The sequence below is a fragment of the Cherax quadricarinatus genome, chromosome 80, assembly GCF_038502225.1.
Source record: "Cherax quadricarinatus isolate ZL_2023a chromosome 80, ASM3850222v1, whole genome shotgun sequence".
Lineage (NCBI taxonomy): Eukaryota > Metazoa > Arthropoda > Malacostraca > Decapoda > Parastacidae > Cherax > Cherax quadricarinatus.
The window spans coordinates 9,694,075-9,715,799 of NC_091371.1; the positions used below are offsets into that span (position 1 = coordinate 9,694,075).

Consider the following 21,725-nt stretch of genomic DNA (forward strand, 5'->3'; position numbering starts at 1 on the left):
TATATATTATTAATCCAAAGGCTCCGATATAATTATTTATAATATGTTCAAAACTATCTGTAATCCAGTGTTTTGTCAGGATACTAAGAGACCTCCATGATGGTCGATCAAATTGATATCAAACTCCGCCCCTGGTGAAGAATTGGCCATTACTGGCGTGTGAGGTGACGCTGGTGGTAGCGGGCGGGGCAATCATACTGCTATCATTGGTTGATCAGGCAGCATCAACCCCCGCCCACTGTGATAACCCCGCCCGCCCCACCAATACTGGCCCACACGCCAACTACCATCGGCTACCAACCCACTCAAGAGTAAATCCCCACCTACCTGGAGCATGCTTACTTATGTTATCGAATTATCCTCTCTTTACCAAACCTAGAGAAAGTGTTTCACCTGTACACGACAACTGGATCGAGACAATCTATACACGTACAAGGTAATCCGCGCACTGTTACTTGCTGTGGTGACGTCTGGCAGCAGCTTGAGGACACGACTCCACCTCAGAAGTCACTCAGTTGTGTTCCGCGGTCCGTGTGATACAGTGCGAGTGTAAAGACTTGTATATATATACAACTTTCATACTGGTAGCCAAAATTCCGTCAAGATTCGGGTCAAAAACAGAGAACCCATTTCCGTGTACCAGATGGAGCACCCGGAGATGGAAGAGGACAGTCGCATGGTGAGTGCTGGTCTCGAAATCAGCGACACTGCGCTGCGGCCAGGCTGACAGCGCACCCGTGTTTGTTATGGTCCATGATACCCATAGTGCCCACGTGGGTGCGTAGGGGGTGGGTACACTCGGAGAGTTGTATAACGAAGGGTGTACTCAGAATTACGGTGGCGGAGACTGACACTTGCCTCCTAGGCCAGAAATTTAATTTCTAAACTGGCCGGTATTTACTGATTCCTATTCTCCTCGGTCCTATCGTACCTACACTTTAAACCGCATATGTAGTTTGCCTCCACCTCATAACACCTGCTTATTACCGTAAGACTTAAGAATATTACCTAATATTCCTTTCAATCGTATGTTAATTTAGCTTCCATGTATTCCGTCTCTTCCGTGTGCCTTTCATTTCAGTCTATCTCTATTCTGTTGAATCCTGGGATATCTTGTACATAATTACCATGTCTCTCCTGTTTTCTTTCTTCTACGGTTATTAGATTCAGTTCATTAAGCCTCTCCCAGATGAACCGCCTGTTTCTGAACCAGTCTAGAAGCGAGTGTGGGTGGGTGTGTCCATGTTGGTGTGGAGATGATGCGTGTGTGGGGGGGTATATATATACAAGTATAATTTGCTCACAAAGTATCACACGAGTTGTAAGGGAGGTCAAGTCTTAGCTCTGGCTCCGTCTTTTAACCTAAATCAACCAGCGTGGATTCTAGCCCCTTTGTTCCAAGTTATGTATGCTTTTCAAACTGTGCATACAATGTATATCCGTCGCATCTGGCAGTTATTTCCACGTTTTGCAACTCTAAGATCGAAGATGCACCGCCTAACATCCCTGGGCTCATCTTTGATTTTGGCTTCCACCTTAGCTACCGTGTCCCCGTTCCTCTCATGTCGAACAATTTCTCAATATTTACTGTCAATACCTGGATATACTGCATGTCGTGATCATGTCTCCTCTGCCTCATTTCTCCAAGGTCTTGAAGCATGTAGATATTTGTGTAGGTGGGATGTTTAGAGGCACATGCTGGTACGTAGATGTATGAACCTGAACTTTGTATGACTGCCAATGTTTCCAGTTGTCTTTATGGCACATGGACACAATATAGCAAATTCTGGGATGGCCTCAGTGAAACAAGTTATCATTACCGCAGCTTAAGATAATACAGTATTGTTAAAACAAGCATAATGTAAAGAGCTGCTCGAACTTCCGCAAGACACCACCCACGTGAAGTAAGAAAATCTGATTTTCACTTATCAGTTTGTGTAGGAAGAAATGTCAATGGTCTTACCCGGAGTGCGAGTACCATAACGTTTTAGCAAGTCAGTCTGTACGATAGTCTAATCAAATATTTCTTTCTAGTTTAAGAGGCCAGGTCTGATATCAGCCCGCGGGAACGATGCTCCCTGGAACCACTGATTTTATATATATATATATATACAAACACTGATCTCTGGCTGAAGGAGACTCGAACCTACGAACCTTAGTGTGGGTAGATTGGTAAAGCACTGCGTACCTTGTCCTAAGGTTCGTAGGTTCGAGTCTCCTTCAGCCAGAGATCAGTGTTTGTGTATATTTCGCATGCTCTCGCGAATTCCTTGCATTGTTCAAATCTCTAGTAAGGCTGATGCATGCAGGGGATGAGATGAAAAGCTGTAAGCCTTCTCCCTGAAAGCTGGCTGCCTTGGATCAAACGTGTAGCTCATGCTACACGCCAAGGTATTGGTCCAGTGTGGGTAGATTGGTAAAGCACTGCGTACCTTGTCCTAAGGTTCGTAGGTTCGAGTCTCCTTCAGCCAGAGATCAGTGTTTGTGTATATTTCGCATGCTCTCGCGAATTCCTTTTATATATATATATATATATATATATATATATATATATATATATATATATATATATATAATGATTAGATAGTTATATTAGATCTTCTTCGGATGTCTATCAATCCTTCGACGGCAATGGAAATAAGTCACTCTGACTTTTTTGGATTATCCTCGGTTCTCTACACATATGCTGCTATGTATGATAATCTATGTAACTGTTTTGTGTATACCTGAATAAATTTATTTACTAATTTGAGATCAAGTTAGGCAGAGCCTTAAAACCCGCGACGGGTCTGGGCTGGGGTCGTTTAGTGTCGTGGGAACTAAGGAAGAAATAGGGAAACGTATTTTCAACAGTACACTTAAAATGTCAGAAACTGTTAAAACGATTAATCAGACGTGAACTCAACCTTATTTTAGGTATATACATTTAAAGTAATTGTAAGTTAGAATTATATACATCAGTGTACAACAAATATCCTTGCCAGGGCTTAGATAAAAACACAAATACAGTATAATGCGAGACTTTATTGACAACGTTTCGCCCACACTGGACTTTATCATGTCACAAACTGATCTGTTTGTTGCTTGATAAAGCCCACTGTCTGGGCGAAACGTTGCCAGTAGAGGACTGCATTATACTACATTTGTCTCTCAATCCACTGTGTCTGCATTTTATACCATTAACCTTCACATGAAATTTCAGTAGTAGACGACTCTGGAGGAGCCACAGGAACACTGTGAAGGTCGCCGCTCTGAACGCGCTTACTACACAACAAGTCATACTGTTAATTTTTAATAAAATTCCAATGATAGAACTAAGAATAAATCTACCTTAAATCTGAATGTTAATCATGAATGAAATAACTCTTATTGTCGGGCAGTGCTGTGTCATGTTGTGGGTAATGAAACCAATTTTGTATACCCTTGGCTAGAAGTGACTATTCCCCGTGGCCTGATAATAATAATAATAATAATAATATCTTTATTTACTACAAGTACATGTACAAGGTATATAGTCCTAGCTGACAACAATGACATACTACTATATAGAAACTCCCTTGTTATGCTCTGCATTTCGGGCAAATTAGGTCAGTGTCCCAGGATGCGACCCACACCAGTCGACTAACACCCAGGTACCCATTTTACTGATGGGGAACATAGACAACAGGTGGAAAGAAACACGTCCAATGTTTCTACTCTGGCTGGGAATCGAACCCAGACCCTCGAACCACCAGGCCACCAGAGCACCCTGATAGGTAACACTCGTCTCATACACTGAGTGTCCGTGACTCGATTCCCGGCAGTGGAGAAACATTGGGAGTGTTTCCTTACACCTGCTGTCCCCGTTCACCTAGCAGTAAGTAGGCATCTGGGTGTTAGCCTACTGGTGTGGGTCGCATCCCGGGGGACAAGATTGAAGGACCCCAATGGAAATAAGACAGTCATCGATAACGCACCGAATTTCTTGGGCTATACTGGGTGGCTAACCCTCCGGGTTAAAAAATCCGAACAAAAAAAATTATTTTATGCCCCAGTTCGTACTTACACCTACAAACCCAATGCTATTCTAGCTTACTCTAGAGTGGCAGACATTATTCTTGCACGATGCCAAAAACTAACATCTAACCTATTTCTACTAGTGTCCGCTAAGTTCCATGTATAAGTCACACTTGTCGGCGCCAACGAATTCTCCGCAAGACGTAATTTACCTTCTCAGAGTGCCATAATTCACTCTGAATTACAATACATGGAATTCAGTGCTATATTTCGTGTACTGAAGTGCTGAGTCACAAATACTTGTTAAGCTTTATTCAAGAAAAAATCTGCATCATTTTAAGATATTTATAATTGAGTGAAACAATGATTTACCAACCGTTTACACAGACACACACACACACACACACACACACACACACACACACATAGGCTAGGACTCAGTGCCGATACCAACAAAGTACACAGAGATATACTGTATATCTCTCTATATACACCAACATTAACTTCCAGTGTTTGAGTGTTTGAGTTACGTGTAAAGGGAAAATAACAGTTGATATATGGGAGACAGGATCCACTCACTCAAAAATTATGTATCTAAAGTATTTTCAAAGCAACTCAATGTACTATATTTGCTGTAATAACACTGCTTGGAAGATGGAGATAAGAAACCTGCTCCATACGTGAAACGTCTCAATAAATTTCCACTCTGCAGTCATGTCATTTCACTACACTACTTGGAAGTTTGGTCTACTCATATACAACTATTCCCATACCAGAGCTTTCCTATATACTACTTTCTAAATTTAAATTTGTCCAAATCTGATATATTCTTTAGAGTTCTCTATTGGTAAAGATATTTTCAGCACCTTATTTAAATACCTGTTTTATTCCTGTGTTCTTTTCTACACTCCTGCCATATTCTCCTCCCCTTCTTCGGCTCTCATGGGAGTGTAAGTCCACTATCAGGACTTAAAACATAGATCAGCGCTCCTGATCCACCTTTTAGTCCTGATAGAGGATTTTACTGTATTAGTGGCATATACAAAGAATCTCACATAGTGACATACAAGTTATCAGTACCACGTGGGCTAGTCCCAGACTTAGCCATAACATAACATCCTAACTGCACACTATAAATATTTGCTGCAGTAATGCGCGCGCGCGCGCACACACACACACGTCTGAAGACATAACGGTAACACGAAGACATTATGCAGCACGCTGCATCTTAGACCCAGTGCTACCTAATCTTCGACCCAGTGCTACACTGTGATCTTAGACCCAGTGCTACACTGCGATCTTAGACCCAGTGCTACACTGCGATCTTAGACCCAGTGCTACACTGTGATCTTAGACCCAGTGCTACACTACGATCTTAGACCCAGTGCTACACTGCGATCTTAGACCCAGTGCTACACTGTGATCTTAGACCCAGTGCTGCACTGTGATCTTAGACCCAGTGCTACACTGTGATCTTAGACCCAGTGCTATCTTATGATGTTACCCAGTAACACTGCAGTTCTAAGACAGTGGAAAGGCAGTTTCGAACAGGTTACCCTACAGAGTGATACCTCTAATAAACACTGTGGCCTTTTAGTGTACTATTCATTAGCATCAGACAACTGTCAAGGATTATACACAGCAACTTTCCGGAACCTCTTCACGAGTTAATATTTTGTGGGATGTGGGCAGAAGGTTTGGGAAATCACGTGGAGTACTATACATTGCACGTTAGAGTGGTGTGGCAGTAGGTGGGAATATGTAAGGGTTGGCCGTCAGCCAGGCGGGTGCCGGGGATGGGTGTGCTATCACCATAGAGTTCATCCTGGCGGTCTTATTCCCGAAAGAGAAGAAGCACTTTCACCGTCACTCATTTAATCACTGACTCGCCTGAAGTGTGCCGACATCACAGTTCGGTTAGTGTGGCTTTGTAAGTGGTCAAAGTCGGACCGAAATGTCGTCGTAAGCTACTCTCTCTGTGTGGGTTATTTGTGTTGTGCTCCCTCGCATCACACACTACTCTTCAGCGTCGTAACCCTCCACCTACCTTAAAATACATCCTTTGGTCATAGTCTCTGACATCGCTCAACTTCAGAAATGTAATCTGATGATTTATTTTGAACTTCTTGAAAAATAATGGTCGAGTCGGAAGGATTAAGTCCATCGGCCGACACCAGATGGAAAATGAATATACTCGCGGCTTCCCATGCTTTACTAGACCTGTAAACTACATAATTATTTCCAGTACATCTAACACTCCTTGCCATGGTAATATCTTAGTAAATTATGTTCGTCACCCTTCATTCTAATCACCCCCACCAAATTCTAAAAAACCTTTATATATATATATATATATATATATATATATATATATATATATATATATATATATATATATCGTGCCAGATAGGTAAAAATTGGTCAATTACCAAGAACTCATTTAAAATTAAGTCCTTTCTAAAGATATCTTTTTGTATTTATGTTAATGTAAAAATTAATAATTCTGTATCAAAAGAACCTTGGAAAACTTACCTAACCTTATTATAACAAACGCAATTTATTTTAGCCTAAGCCAATTAAATGCATTTTGGACAAATTTACAATAATTTAATAAAAAACAAACACACTCAGATATATTTTTTTCGTTAGGTTCAGACAGATTTCTTGCAAAATTATTGCATAAAAAAATTTCGCTTGCCTTATTCGGCAAGAAGAGCGTTGCTATTTGAGCCAAAATCACAATGTTTACCTATTCGGCACGATATTATATTATATATATATATATATATATATATATATATATATATATATATATATATATATATATATATTATTGTGCCCACGAACGAGTAGTATTGATCAATAACAACTCTGGGTAGGCAAGGACTCGAACCCATGCTGCTTTGGCCTGCCTCATGATGGGAGAAAACTCATGACGCCTTAATCCACTGGACCATACATTAAGGCGTCACGAGTTTTCGCCCATCATGAGGCAGGCCAAAGCAGCAGCATGGGTTCGAGTCCTTGGTTAGTCGCAGTGTTGTTATTGATCAATACCACTCGTTCGTGGGCACAATAATATATATATATATATATATATATATATATATATATATATATATATATATATATATATATATATATATATATATATATATATATAGGGTCGGAGACCCTTGGAGCATGGGGCAAGTGTGCTCTAAAGTTCCCCAAAGAGCTGGGTGAAAAGTTCATCATAGAAACCAAGGACCACAGGGCGACCAGCTTCCTCTTTCAGAGACTCAGTGCTGCGATCCAGAAAGGAAATGCCTGCAGCATTCTAGGCACGCGGCCCACCGCCGGGGAGCTGGACGAAATATTCGAGATGTAGCTCTGAGTTGTTATCTAGGTTCTACTTTCTATTGTATTTTTGTGAATGTTTTGTCAATGTATTTTGTCTTTAAATAAAATATATATTAAATATAGGGGGTGGTAGGAGAAAATTCTCAAACAGCTTCAGGGAGAAAGAACCTTGATTTTTTCCTGAAGCAAGTTTATTCTTTTCTCTGAGGATGAGGGTCCCCAGGACAGTTCTAGAGGTGGTACCTCCCTATATTATATATATATATATATATATATATATATATATATATATATATATATATATATATATATATATATATATATATATATATATGCAAGCAATCGCTACTGAGGTAGGGTTACCTGGAGGTTACCTGGAGGTTATTCCGGGGATCAACGCCCCCGCGGCCCGGTCCACGACCAGGCCTCCCGATGGATCAGGGCCTGATCAACTAGGCTGTTACTGCTGGCCGCACGCAGTCCGACGTACGAGCCACAGCCCGGCTGATCCGGCACCGACTTTAGCTATCTGTCCAGCTCTCTCTTGAAGGCAGCCAGGGGTTTATTGGCAATTCCCCTAATGCTTGATGGGAGGCTGTTGAACAGTTTTGGGCCCCGGACACTTATGGTGTTTTCTCTTAGTGTACCAATGGCGCCCCTACTTTTTATTGGCGGCATTTTGCATCGCCTGCCCAGTCTTTTACTTTCGTAGGGAGTGATTTCTGTGTGCAGATTTGGGACCATTCCTTCCAAGATTTTCCAAGTGTAGATTATGATATATCTCTCCCTCCTGCATTCCAACGAGTACAAGTCAAGTGCTTCCAAGCGTTCCCAGTAGTTAAGGTGCTTGACAGAACTTATACGTGCAGTAAAGGATCTCTGTACACTCTCTAGATCTGCGATTTCACCTGCTTTGTATGGAGATGTTAATGTACAGCAGTATTCCAGCCTAGAGAGAACAAGTGATTTGAAAAGGATCATCATGGGCTTGGCATCTCTCGTTTTGAAAGTTCTCATTATCCATCCTATCATTTTCTTTGCACCTGCGATCGTGGCACTGTTGTGATCCTTGAAAGTGAGATCCTCAGACATTACTACTCCCAGGTCCCTTACATTATTTTTCCGCTCTATTGTATGGCCGGAGTCAGTAGTATACTCTGTTCTAGTTATTATCTCCTCCAGTTTTCCATAACGGAGTAGTTGGAATTTGTCCTCATTGAACATCATATTGTTTACCGTTGCCCACTGGAAAACTTTGTTTATATCTTCTTGGAGGTTAACCGCGTCCTCAGCAGATGACAGCCTCATGCAGATCCTAGTATCATCCGCAAAGGATGATACGGTGCTGTGGTGTATATCTCTGTTTATGTCTGATATGAGGATAAGGAATAAGATGGGGGCGAGTACTGTGCCTTGTGGAACAGAGCTCTTCACTATGGCAGCCTCCGATTTAACTCTGTTGACCACTACTCTTTGTGTTCGATTTGTTAGGAAGTTGAAGATCCATCTCCCCACTTTCCCAGTTATTCCTTTAGCACGTATTTTATGGGCTATTACGCCATGATCGCATTTGTCAAATGCTTTTGCAAAGTCTGTGTATATTACATCTGCATTCTGATTTTCTTCCAATGCATCCAAGGCCATGTCATAGTGATCCAGTAGTTGTGAGAGGCAGGAGCGACCTGCCCTGAACCCATGTTGCCCTGGATTGTGCAGATTTTGGGAATCCAGGTGATTTGCAATCCTGCTTCTTAGCACTCTTTCAAAGATTTTTATGATGTGGGATGTCAGAGCTATTGGTCTATAGTTCTTAGCTAATGCTTTGCTGCCACCTTTATGGAGTGGGGCTATATCCGTTGTTTTAAGTGACTGTGGAATTTCACCCATGTCCAAGCTCCTCCTCCATAGTGTACTTAGGGCACGCGAGAGGGGTTTCTTGCAGTTCTTAATGAAAACAGAGTTCCACGAGTCTGGGCCCGGGGCTGAGTGCATAGGCATGTTGTCAATGGCTTTTTCGAAATCTATCGGAGTTAGGGTAATGTCGGAAATCTGGCATACATTTATGGAGTTTTGAGGCTCATTCATGAAGAAATCATTTGGGTCGTCGATCCTCAGACCGATTAGTGGTTCACTAAACACAGAGTCGTACTGGGAAAGAAAAAAACACTCTCACCGTCACTCATTTAATCACTGTCTTGCCAAAAGTGTGTTGCCATAACAGTTCAGTTGATGCTCCGAACTGCAGCATCCGCATCCCTCCTTCAGAGTGCAGGCACTGTATTTTCCACCTCCAGGATTCAAGTCCAGCTAACTGGATTCCTTGAAACCCTGCAAGTTACCTTGCTAGCAAAAGTATTTCAATGTGTGAAAGTCACAGTAAAATTCAAGGTAGCCGTGGAATATTACCTGAGGACCGCGTAGTCACACAGCAGTGACTTTATCTGCTTGACCACCACAGAAATATTTCCAGACCGGGAACTGACTGATCACAGCTTTAATGATGTGTTCAAACTGCAGTCCTGTTAAAAGTACCACAAGTCAAAAACATTTGGGATTCACAAGCATAGATAACATTTTCTCTCATTAACGACAATGAAATTAGAAAATTATATTATATATATAAATATATATACACACACACACATATATATATATATATATATATATATATATATATATATATATATATATATATATATATATATATATATATATATAGTCAGTTCATGAGATTTTTAGTTTACTTTTTCTTTCTAATTATTGACTTGAAAAAGATCGTCCGAGTGAAAAGTCTCCTCACATGTCTCGCCTAATCAGTTTATAGAGGACATAACGGGAGACCCCAGTCACCGTTTCGTATTATTTTTTATTAAATATAACTGGTTATAGCATCACTGCGCTGCTACCCAATTCTATGTGGAAGGTACATAAGGGAACAAGAAGAAGCCGTTTACCTGTCATGTTCCATCACACAGGATGGGTTACATACATAAGGTAATGAAATTTGTCAGCCAGAGCTCTGAGAGACTTCAGTAAGACGATGAGGAATACGTCTAAGCATTCCACTATGGGTTCTTTAGTTACGAGAGCTTCAAAGGTATCGTTCCAGCAGGGCCGTAGCTACTGTTACTTGGGAATTACAGTTCCTCGGGATGACCTATCTTAAACACAGGGAAATGGAATTTATGGAGAAAGGGGATTTGCGGTGAAGGGGGAGGGGCGTGGGGTAGTAAAAAAAAGGATGGGGGGGGTTGTGGCGAGGGAAAGGGGGAGGGAAGAAAATTTTGTGGTAAGGAAAAGTGGGGGGGGAGGAGGGAAGGTTATTAAGGAACAGGGAGTTAAGAGAAAAGGAAGAGGAAGCGGGGGAAAGGGGGAAGGGGAATGGGGTGTAGAAGATCAGTGAATGGTGACGTTTTTATGGCAGTCTTTTGTCCCTCCTCACTCTTCTTCCAGCCGTCTCCTCCTTCCCCAACCCGTCCTCATAATGCAACGTTCGTTTTTTAACGTGTCTAGGTTTATTCAGGTACAGGTACACATAAATACAGTTACGAAATACTCAGGCATGTTAGTTGCTTTCTTACTACTTAATATTTGTAATATGTAAACCACACAATGTAAACTTTGCTAAGAAATAAAAAACATGAGCTTGAATTTGAATACACAGCAGCATGTGTGTAGATTTCCTAGGATAATTAAAAAAAAGTCAGAGTGACTGTTCAAAGTTAGAGTGACTGTTCAACAGCCTCCCACCAGTAATAAGGCGCATTACGGGAAGACCTCTGGTTGTCTTCAAGAGGGAGCTGGACAGATACTTAAAGACGGTGCCGGATCAGCCGGGCTGTGGTTCGTACGTTGGATTGCGTGCGGCCAGCAGTAACAGCCTCGTTGATCAGGCCCTGATACACCGGGAGGCCTGGTCGTGGACCGGGCCGCGGGGGCGTTGATCCCCGGAATGCCCTCCAGGTAGACTCCACTGGAGTCGTCTACTTCTGAAGGATTCACCCCGAGGCCTGACAAATCAAAGCGTAATAAATCAAACCTACTGTTGGTTAAGCTGCGTTACTTTAACGTTAATTAACACGCATTTACGCACATTTAACCGTTGATCATTAAATTACACTACATAAACCTAGTGGAAGGCAAGAGTGGAGCAAACGATACAACCTCGGGGTTAATTCTTTGGAAACCATGTACGTACTCGTGTGTTGCCAGGATTAGCTGTCGCTCCTGCGTCCTTTCTGTGAGGTGTAAGACCTTTCCGTGAGGTGTAAGGTCTTTCTGTGAGGTGAAAGGTCTTTGTGAGGTGTAAGGTCTTCCTGTGAGGTGTAAGACCTTTCTGTGAGGTGTAAAACCTTGCTGTGAAGTGTAAAGCCTTTCTGTGAGGTGTAAGACCTTTCTGTGAGGTGTAAGATCTTTCTGTGAGGTGTAAGATCTTTCTGTGAGGTGTAAGATCTTCCTCTGAGGTGTAAGATCTTTCTGTGAGGTGTAAGATCTTTCTGTGAGGTGTAAGATCTTCCTCTGAGGTGTAAGATCTTTCTGTGAGGTGTAAGATCTTTCTGTGAGGTGTAAGATCTTTCTGTGAGGTGTAAGATATTTCTGTGAGGTTCAAGACCTTCCTACGAGATGCAAGATCTTCCTTTGAGGTGTAAGATCTTCATGTCAAGATGCATGATATAAAAAAACACTAAAAACCTTCGATTATTCAGTGCTTTTAACATAAAATTTGTTACCATTAATATAAATTTGCTTCTAGTGTAACTTTATTACTGTCATAATATACAATAATCAATATAAATAAAACCAATACGAGCCCGCATATCACAATCCAATATATAATTCAATGGAAATAAGTCACTTTGGGTTATCCTAGGTTCATACACAAATAACCCGCACATAGAAGAGACGAGCTTACGACGACGTTTCGGTCCGACTTGGACCATTTACAAAGTCACAGTAACCAGAAGTGGAGCAGGACGGCTATATATAGGCAGGAAGAGGTAGTGGTGGTGGTAGTAGTAGTAGTAGTAGTAGTAGTAGTAGTAGTAATAGTAGTAGTAGTGGTAGTGATAGTGGTAGTGATAGTAGTAGTAGTAGTAGTAGTAGTAGTGGTTAGGTTAGGTTAGGTAAGGTTCGTCAGGAAACAGGACAAATGTTTCCTGACGCGGGTCTTAGTCAGATGATGACCCGCCTTTGGAGCTTTTGGTCATCTGACCGAGGCCTTCCGCTGGCTTACCGGTCCACCCCTTTAAAAATTATGGTAGTAGTAGTGGTAGTGGTAATAGTGGTAGTAGTAGTGGTAGTGGTAATAGTGGTGGTAGTAGTAGTAGTAGTAGTAGTAGTAGTAGTAGTAGTAGTAGTAGTAGTAGTAGTAGTAGTAGTAGTGGTGGTGGTAGTAGTAGTAGTAGTAGTAGTGGTGGTGGTGGTAGTAGTAGTAGTAGTAGTAGTGGTGGTGGTGGTGGTAGTAGTAGTAGTAGTAGTAGTAGTAGTAGTAGTAGTAGTAGTAGTAGTGGTAGTAGTAGTAGTGGTAGTAGTAGTGGGGAATTAAGGAGGAGGAGCCAGTTATTTATCCTAGGTTCTCTACACATGTGCTGCTATGTATGATAATCTATGTAACTGTATGTGTATACCTGAATAAACTTATTTATGCCCAGTCGTATGATACAAGTGATCGGAAATTCTGACGGCAGAGGAAGTGTGTGTATTTCCATCGAAAATGGGAGGGAAATCTTCCCGATAAGTTATTAAATATTATTATTACTGGAATTATTATTGTTATTGGTGCTATTATGATAATGATTATTATTATGATAATGAATTTAACGTGTGAAGTCGTAAGGGTCACACAGCGCTGTGAGAAGCGATGCGTGAAAGTAGGATGTACGGGGAATGTAAGGGGAATTACCAATAGGCCCCTGGCTGCCTTCCAGAGGGAGCTGGACAGATACTTAAAGTCGGTGCCGGATCAGCCGGGCTGTGGTTCGTACGTTGGACTGCTTGCGGCCAGCAGTAACAGCCTGGTTGATCAGACCCTGATCCACCGGGAGGCCTAGTGGTGGACCGGGCCGCGGGGGCGTTGATCCCCGGAATACCCTGTACACTCACACAGCCATCACAACCTGGCTGATCGGGCACCTACTGAAGGATTATCCTCATAGTTACAAAACTGCGCTAAATCTGACCGTCTGCAGGAGGCTACCTGGAGGTTATTCCGGGGATCAACGCCCCCGCGGCCCGGTCCATGACCAGGCCTCCCGATGGATCAGGGCCTGATCAACTAGGCTGTTACTGCTGGCCGCACGCAGTCCGACGTACGAGCCACAGCCCGGCTGATCCGGCACTGACTTTAGGTATCTGTCCAGCTCTCTCTTGAAGGCAGCCAGGGGTTTATTGGCAATTCCCCTAATGCTTGATGGGAGGCTGTTGAACAGTCTTGGGCCCCGGACACTTATGGTGTTTTCCCTTAGTGTACCAATGGCGCCCCTACTTTTTATTGGCGGCATTTTGCATCGCCTGCCCAGTCTTTTACTTTCGTAGGGAGTGATTTCTGTGTGCAGATTTGGGATCATTCCTTCCAAGATTTTCCAAGTGTAGATTATGATATATCTCTCCCTCCTGCGTTCCAACGAGTACAAGTCAAGTGCTTCCAAGCGTTCCCAGTAGTTAAGGTGCTTGACAGAACTTATACGTGCAGTAAAGGATCTCTGTACACTCTCTAGATCTGCGATTTCACCTGCTTTGAATGGAGATGTTAATGTACAGCAGTATTCCAGCCTAGAGAGAACAAGTGATTTGAAAAGGATCATCATGGGCTTGGCATCTCTCGTTTTGAAAGTTCTCATTATCCATCCTATCATTTTCTTTGCACGTGCGATCGTTCCACCTTCCCAGCCGAGGTGGAACTTTTCACCGGTAAATATTTTTTTCCTAGCTCACTGAAAATTTTCACATAAATTTATTGAAGTTTTACAATATCTTCTGCAATAATAATTATCGTAATTTACATTTCGTCTGCAAAAGATGACGTGACGGTGTCATCAAGTTTCTCTTCAACACTGCCTTGAAGAGAAACTTGCTGTAATTATTATTATATATATATATATATATATATATATATATATATATATATATATATATATATATATATATATATATATATATATATATATATGTCGTGCCGAATATGTAAAACTGGTCAATTAGCAAGAACTCATTTAAAATTAAGTTCTAAAATTTTCTCTTGTATGTTTAAAGATATATTTTTTCATTAACGTTAATGTAAAAAATTTTAATTTTGCTCCAAAAGAATCTTAGAAAACTTACCTAACCTCATTATAACAAGAACAATTTATTTTAACCTAACCCAACTAAATATATTTTAGATTTGTTTACAGTAATTTAATACTAAACAAACACAGTGAAATATGGAAATAAATGGTATCAAATACCGACACAGTGGAAATATAAACACATATGCAGTATAATGTGATCCTTTATTGACAACGTTTCACCCACACAGTGGGCTTTTTCAAGTCACACACAGATCTGTGTGTGACTTGAAAAAGCCCACTGTGTGGGTGAAACGTTGTCAATAAAGGATCACATTATACTGCATATGTGTTTATATTTCCACTGTGTCGGTATTTGATACCATTTATTTCCATCGTGTCAAACACTGCAGTAGAAATGGATCCTTCACACAGAGAATACCTGGACCTTCTTCTAAAAGCTTACTCACTTCACAACAGACACAATTTTCTTCGTGATTGCATCCAAGAAATGGTCTTACCAAGATCTACTCCTCCTCAAATTACCAACATCAAACCACCTTTCTCCGCTACAGCTCGGACCTACCTTGAAGAGTGTGCAGATGACTTAAACAATGCTACAAAGGAAGCTTTTCTCCAAGCCAGAACACTAGGCACAACACTCCGGGGCAACATGAACAGACGCACCGCCGAAATCATTCGCAGCAGAGTTACCACAGCGAATGTTCAACAGATCAGACTTACTAGGAAACTACAAACACTCTGCGATAATAGTAATTGGAAAAGTTTAGGAAGACCTGAAATTATTCAAAATCTTTCATCTCGTCCACTGTCAACCACAGAAACTGAAGCCCTCAGCTTAGGCCTCAAATTCGCAACAGGAGTTACGAAACCAAAACAAGACCTCAATTTCATCGCCAAAAACTACAGACACAATGACTCCGACTTCCAAAAAGGCTATCTTCAAGGCATCATCTCAGCAGCCATCTCAACACGCAGCTCCCCAGTCATACCTCGACGTTACATCAATGCACTCAAAGGTTTAGCAGAAGACACGACCATCAGGGTCACCACCGCTGATAAAGGAGGTGGTGTTGTTATCATGAACACTGACGATTACAGGAACAAAATGCTCAATCTACTTAATGACCCAGATACCTACAAACCTCTCACAACTAACCAAGTGGACAACCTTACTAAAACTTTTCTTCAAAGGACTCGCCGCATTCTGAGGGGCTCAGAACAAAGGGAAGAAACTTCTGCACACCATCCCAAGCAACCCCAGACCTGCCAGAATGTACGGCCTGCCAAAAACTCACAAGCCTGGTATCCCACTGAGGCCCATATCCTCGGGAATAGGCAGTGCTCCCCACCAGCTCTCAGGAATTCTCGCAAAACACCTCTCTAAACTCTTGGGCACTATCAGTCCAGCACATCTCAAACACTCGGGTGATCTTCTCAATCGCATTCGCAACATCAACATCAGGAACAAGAAACTTTCCAGCCTTGACGTGACTTCCCTATTCACCAAAGTACCTACTACACAAGCCATCGATCTCTTGCGCAGGAAAATTGACGATTCACTTGATCTTCCCAGATCTGTGTGTGACTTGAAAAAGCCCACTGTGTGGGTGAAACGATGTCAATAAAGGATCACATTATACTGCATATGTGTTTATATTTCCACAGTGAAATATATTTTTTTCGTTAGGTTCAGAATGATTTTGGCGAAATTATTGCATACACAAATTTTCACTTGTCCAATATGGCAAAATGAGCGTTGCTATTTAAGCCAAGATCGCAAGTTCTGCCTATTCGGCACGATATATATATATATATATATATATATATATATATATATATATATATATATATATATATATATATATATATATATATATATATATATATATACAGTGGTCCCTCGTTGTTCGTAATTAATTCGTTCCTGGAGCCGTTACTACAAACGAAATTTACGATTTACGAATCAATTTTCCCCATAAGAAATAATGTAAATACAATTAATCCGTTCCTGACACCCAGAAGTATTAAAACAAAAAAAATTTTAACATGAAATATACATGTAGTACATAAACAATACAATGGGAAATGATGAATGAAACATTAACAGCATAACACTTACCTTTATTGGAGATTCTTCTTAGTGTATGGGAGACTGGAGGAGGAGAGTGGATTGTTTATAGTTTGGAAGGGGAATCCCCTTCCATCAACACCTCAGGTACCATTTGCTTTTCTGGGGTTGCTTCTCTTCTCTGTTTCTTAATGCCACTAGGACCACCTTGAGAGTCACTGGAGTCCTGTCTCACAAAATAACTGTGGAGAGAGCTCTGTTTCTGGCGTCTCTAACACTTCCCTAAAATGGCCCAAGACTTTGTCACTGTACATGTTGCCAACCTCGCTTGCAACAACCTTGTTAGGGTGATGTTTCTCCATAAAGCTTTCCATCTTACCCCACATAGTAAAAATCTCTTTAATTTCTGAAGAAGGCACCTTCTTCCATCTCTCTTCCTCCTCCTCTGCAGCAAGATTCTGAGCTGCGATGTGTTGCTCTTCCTGCTGAAGCTCTTGCAGCTCCTCAGTGGTGAGCTCTTCATTGTGGTCTTCCACCAATTCTTCCACATCCTCCAAACTCACATCCAACCCCATGGAACTCCCCAGTGCCACAATTGATTTTACAACAGACATAGGCTCATTAGGGTCAGTCCCAAATTCTTCAAAATCCCTCTTGTCGACACAATCTGGCCACAATTTTCTCCAGGCAGAGTTCAAAGTCCTGGTAGTCACTCCCTCCCAAGCCATACCTATAAGGGTTATGCAGTGGAGGATGCTGAAGTGTTCTCTCCAAAATTCCCTTAGAGTCAAGTGAGTGTCTGTGGTCACAGTCAAGCACCTGTAAAACATTGCTTTTGTGTAGAGTTTTTTAAAGTTTGCAATAACCTGCTGGTCCATGGGTTGGAGGAGAGGAGTGGTATTCGGGGGCAAGAACTTTACTGTGATGAACCCAAACTCCTCGAAAATTAGGTCATCCAAGTTTGGAGGATGAGCAGGTGCATTGTCCATTACTAGCAGGCACTTGAGATCCAATTTCTTTTCCAGGAGATACTCCTTCACACTAGGGCCAAACACTTCATTGAACCACTCGACGAAAATTTCCCTCGTGACCCATGCCTTACTATTAGATTTCCAAAACACACACAATTTACTCTTCATAACATTGTTTTTCCTGAACACTCTGGGATTTTCAGAATGGTACACTAGTATTGGCTTCACTTTGAAATCCCCACTAGCATTAGCACAGAACATTAGCTTCAGCCTGTCTTTCATAGGCTTGTGTCCTGGCATTGCCTTTTCCTCTTGTGTAATGAAGGTCCTCTTTGGCATTTTCTTCCAAAAGAGGCCTGTTTCGTCACAATTGAACACTTGTTCAGGTTTCAGTCCTTCAGCCTCTATGTACTCCTGGAATTCATACACATATTTTTCAGCCGCCTTGTGGTCCGAACTGGCAGCCTCACCATGCCTTACCACACTGTGTATGCCAGTACGGTTCTTAAATCTCTCAAACCAGCCTTTGCTGGCCTTAAATTCACTCACTTCACCACTATTTGCAGGCAATTTTTTTACCAAATCTTCATGCAACTGCCTAGCCTTTTCATAAATAAACGAAGTCATAAGAGCATCTCCTGCTAATTGTTTCTCATTTATCCACACCAATAATAACTTCTCAACCTCTACCAGTACTGGTGATCACATTTTTGTCAGCATAGTTACTCCCTTTGCAACAACAGCATCCTTTATTTCATTTTTCTTGGCCACTATGGAACATAAGGTTGTGTAGGGTTTCTTATACATCCTGGACAGTTCGGCCACACTTGTACCACTTTCATATTATTCAATGATGGTTTTCTTAAATTCAATCGTATTTCTCACCTTCTTTACCACAGGCTTGGCACTAGGAGCTTTCTTTGGAGCCATGGTAGCTTATTTAGTACTTGCAAGCACTAAAATAAATGGAATATTATGAAATATTTCGCTGGAGCACGTGAGGGGACCTTCGCTCACTGGTAAACAATGCCAGACTGGCTGCCGCCCTGGCTCACGCCGTGGGTACGCGTCCCGGACGAACTACGACTCGCGAGTCAACCTATGAAAAGCGAGTCCATGTTTATAAGAAAATACCTCTATGATTGGCGAATTTTACGATTGCCGGGAACTATGAAAAGCGGGGTACCACTGTATATATTATATATATATGTGTGTGTGTATGTGTGTGTGTATGTGTGTGTGTATGTGTATGTGTGTGTGTGTGTACTCACCTATTTGAGGTTGCAGGGGTCGAGTCCGAGCTCCTCGCCCCGCCTCTTCACTGGTCGCTACTAGGTCACTCTCCTGAACCGTGAGCTTTATCATACCTCTGCTTAAAGCTATGTATGGATCCTGCCTCCACTACATCGCTTCCCAAACTATTCCACTTCTGACTACTCTGTGGCTGAAGAAATACTTCCTAACATCCCTGTGGTTCATCTGTGTCTTCAACTTCCAACTGTGTCCCCTTGTTGCTGTGTCCCATCTCTGGAACATCCTGTCTTTGTCCACCTTGTCAATTCCTCTCAGTATTTTGTATGTCGTTATCATATCCCCCCTATCTCTCCTGTCCTCCAGTGTCGTCAGGTTGATTTCCCTTAACCTCTCCTCGTAGGACTTACCTCTTAGCTCTGGGACTAGTCTTGTTGCAAACCTTTGCACTTTCTCTAGTTTCTTTACGTGCTTGGCTAGGTGTGGGTTCCAAACTGGTGCCGCATACTCCAATATGGGCCTAACGTACACGGTGCACAGGGTTCTGAATGATTCCTTATTAAGATGTCGGAATGCTGTTCTTAGGTTTGCTAGGCGCCCATATGCTGCAGCCGTTATTTGGTTGATGTGCGCTTCAGGAGATGTGCCTGGTGTTATACTCACCCCAAGATCTTTTTCCTTGAGTGAGGTTAGTAGTCTGCGGTCTTCTTTGCCCTTCCCCAATCTTCATGACTTTGCACTTGGTGGGATTGAACTCCAGGAGCCAATTGCTGGACCAGGTCTGCAGCCTGTCCAGATCCCTTTGTAGTTCTGCCTGGTCTTCGATCGAGTGAATTCTTCTCATCAACTTCACGTCATCTGCAAACAGGGACACCTCAGAGTCTATTCCTTCCGTCATGTCGTTCACAAATACCAGAAACAGCACTGGTCCTAGGATTGACCCCTGTGGGACCCCGCTGGTCACAGGTGCCCACTCTGACACCTCGCCACGTACCATGACTCGCTGCTGTCTTCCTGACAAGTATTCCCTGATCCATTGTAGTGCCTTCCCTGTTATCCCTGCTTGGTCCTCCAGTTTTTGCACTAATCTCTTGTGTGGAACTGTGTCAAACGCCTTCTTGCAGTCCAAGAAAATGCAATCCACCCACCCCTCTCTCTCTCTCTCTCTCTCTCTCTCTCTCTCTCTCTCTCTCGTCTTACTGCTGTCACCATGTCACAGAACTCCAGTAGGTTTGTGACACAGGATTTCTCGTCCCTGAAACCATGTTGGCTGCTGTTGATGAGTGTGTGTGTGCGCGCGTCGTGCCGAATAAGTAAAATTACTCAATTAGCAAGAACTCATTTAAAATTAAGTCCTTTTTAAAATTTTCTCTTATATGTTTAAAGATTGTAGATGAATGATTCACAGAACCGACACGTTGATAAATTAGACACATGTGCAACACATGTGTCTAATTTATCATGTTTAAAAATATAGATTTTTTTATTTATGTTAATGTAGAAATTAATAATTTTGTACCAAAAGAACCTTAGGAAACTTACCTAGCCTTATTATAACAAGCGCAATTTAATTTAGCTAAATCCAACTAAATACATTTTAGATAAGTTTACAATAATTTAATAAACAAACACAATGATACATATATTTTTAGTTAGGTTCAGAATGATTTTTGATAAATTATTGCATACACAAATTTTCGCTTGCCTTATTCGGCAAAAAGAACGTTGCTAGTTAAGCCAATCGTAAGTTTTGCGTATTAGCCACGAGATAATTAAATTATATATATATATATATATATATATATATATATATATATATATATATATATATATATATACATGTTTTTGTAAAGAATATGCTCTCTTGGTTCTTCAAGATTTGACTTTGTGGTACAAAACAGCGATCATCTTATTTTTTCTTCTTAAGCCACATGCAGTCAGCGTTGTCAGTGCGTCAATGTTCAACACATTCCATTTTTTACTATTCTTATATTGTATAATTTTTAACCACGTTCTCTTATTCTTGTAAGTTGCCTGGTAAACAGCCGGGTGTTACCTATGCTCCAAAATATTTTCTATACTGTGATTATAAACCCCCCTCTTGGTCGTCATTTTTGTGGTGCTCAAACTGGATTTAGTTTGACTCATTTTTGCTATCTCTAGAATTCATTTCAGTTGATTTATTTTTACGTAGTCACATTGGCACTTCCGGCTTCCATGTTGTGTTGATGTGTAAGATACATGTGCAACAGTTCGGTATCTTTATTGCACATGTGTAAAGTTGTGTTGATGAGAAAGACATGTGCAATAGTTGGGTATCTTTATTATGCGTGTAATTTTGCACTGATAAGACACATAAGGATATAAGAAAGGAGCACTACAGCGGGCCTACTGGCCCATGCTAGGCGGGTCCAAGCCACCTACTGGCCCAAGGTAGTCAGGTCCAAGTCACATCCACTTAAGAAGGAAGGAAGGAGCACTGTATCAGACCTATTAGCTTAAGCAATAGTTAGGTATCTTTATTACACATGTACCTTACTAGTCAACTTTATACCATCTTCAACAAGGTTGTTTCTCTTTTATTGAGACGAATTTTGCTTTCTTAAAACGCATCAGTTGAATTTTTGGCACCTCCTCCTCCCCCGAATGCATTACTGATGTCTGATATTAATGCAACCAGTAATTAGTTTTCTGGCCATCGTTTTAGCACCTCCTTAAGTAACTTTGTATTTACGTAACTAGTACTACCAGATGTTATCTCCCTCGCGGCACAGTCGCGGCCCAAAGCCTTACAGCCTGGGCAATCAA

General features: G+C 41.5%; 1 protein-coding gene across 3 annotated transcripts in view; it reads left to right on the top strand.

The window, feature by feature from the left end:
• Positions 1 to 486: 486 nt before the first annotated feature.
• The window catches only part of LOC128702320 (AT-rich interactive domain-containing protein 3B-like), a 221,708-nt gene continuing 200,469 nt past the window's right edge, over positions 487 to 21,725 (top strand). For all 3 annotated transcript variants that reach the window (XM_053796512.2, XM_053796513.2, XM_053796514.2), the window contains exon 1: positions 487 to 679. In XM_053796512.2, the coding sequence (XP_053652487.1) occupies positions 644 to 679 (36 nt within the window). In that variant the 5' untranslated portion in view covers positions 487 to 643. The remainder of the gene's footprint in view (positions 680 to 21,725) is intronic.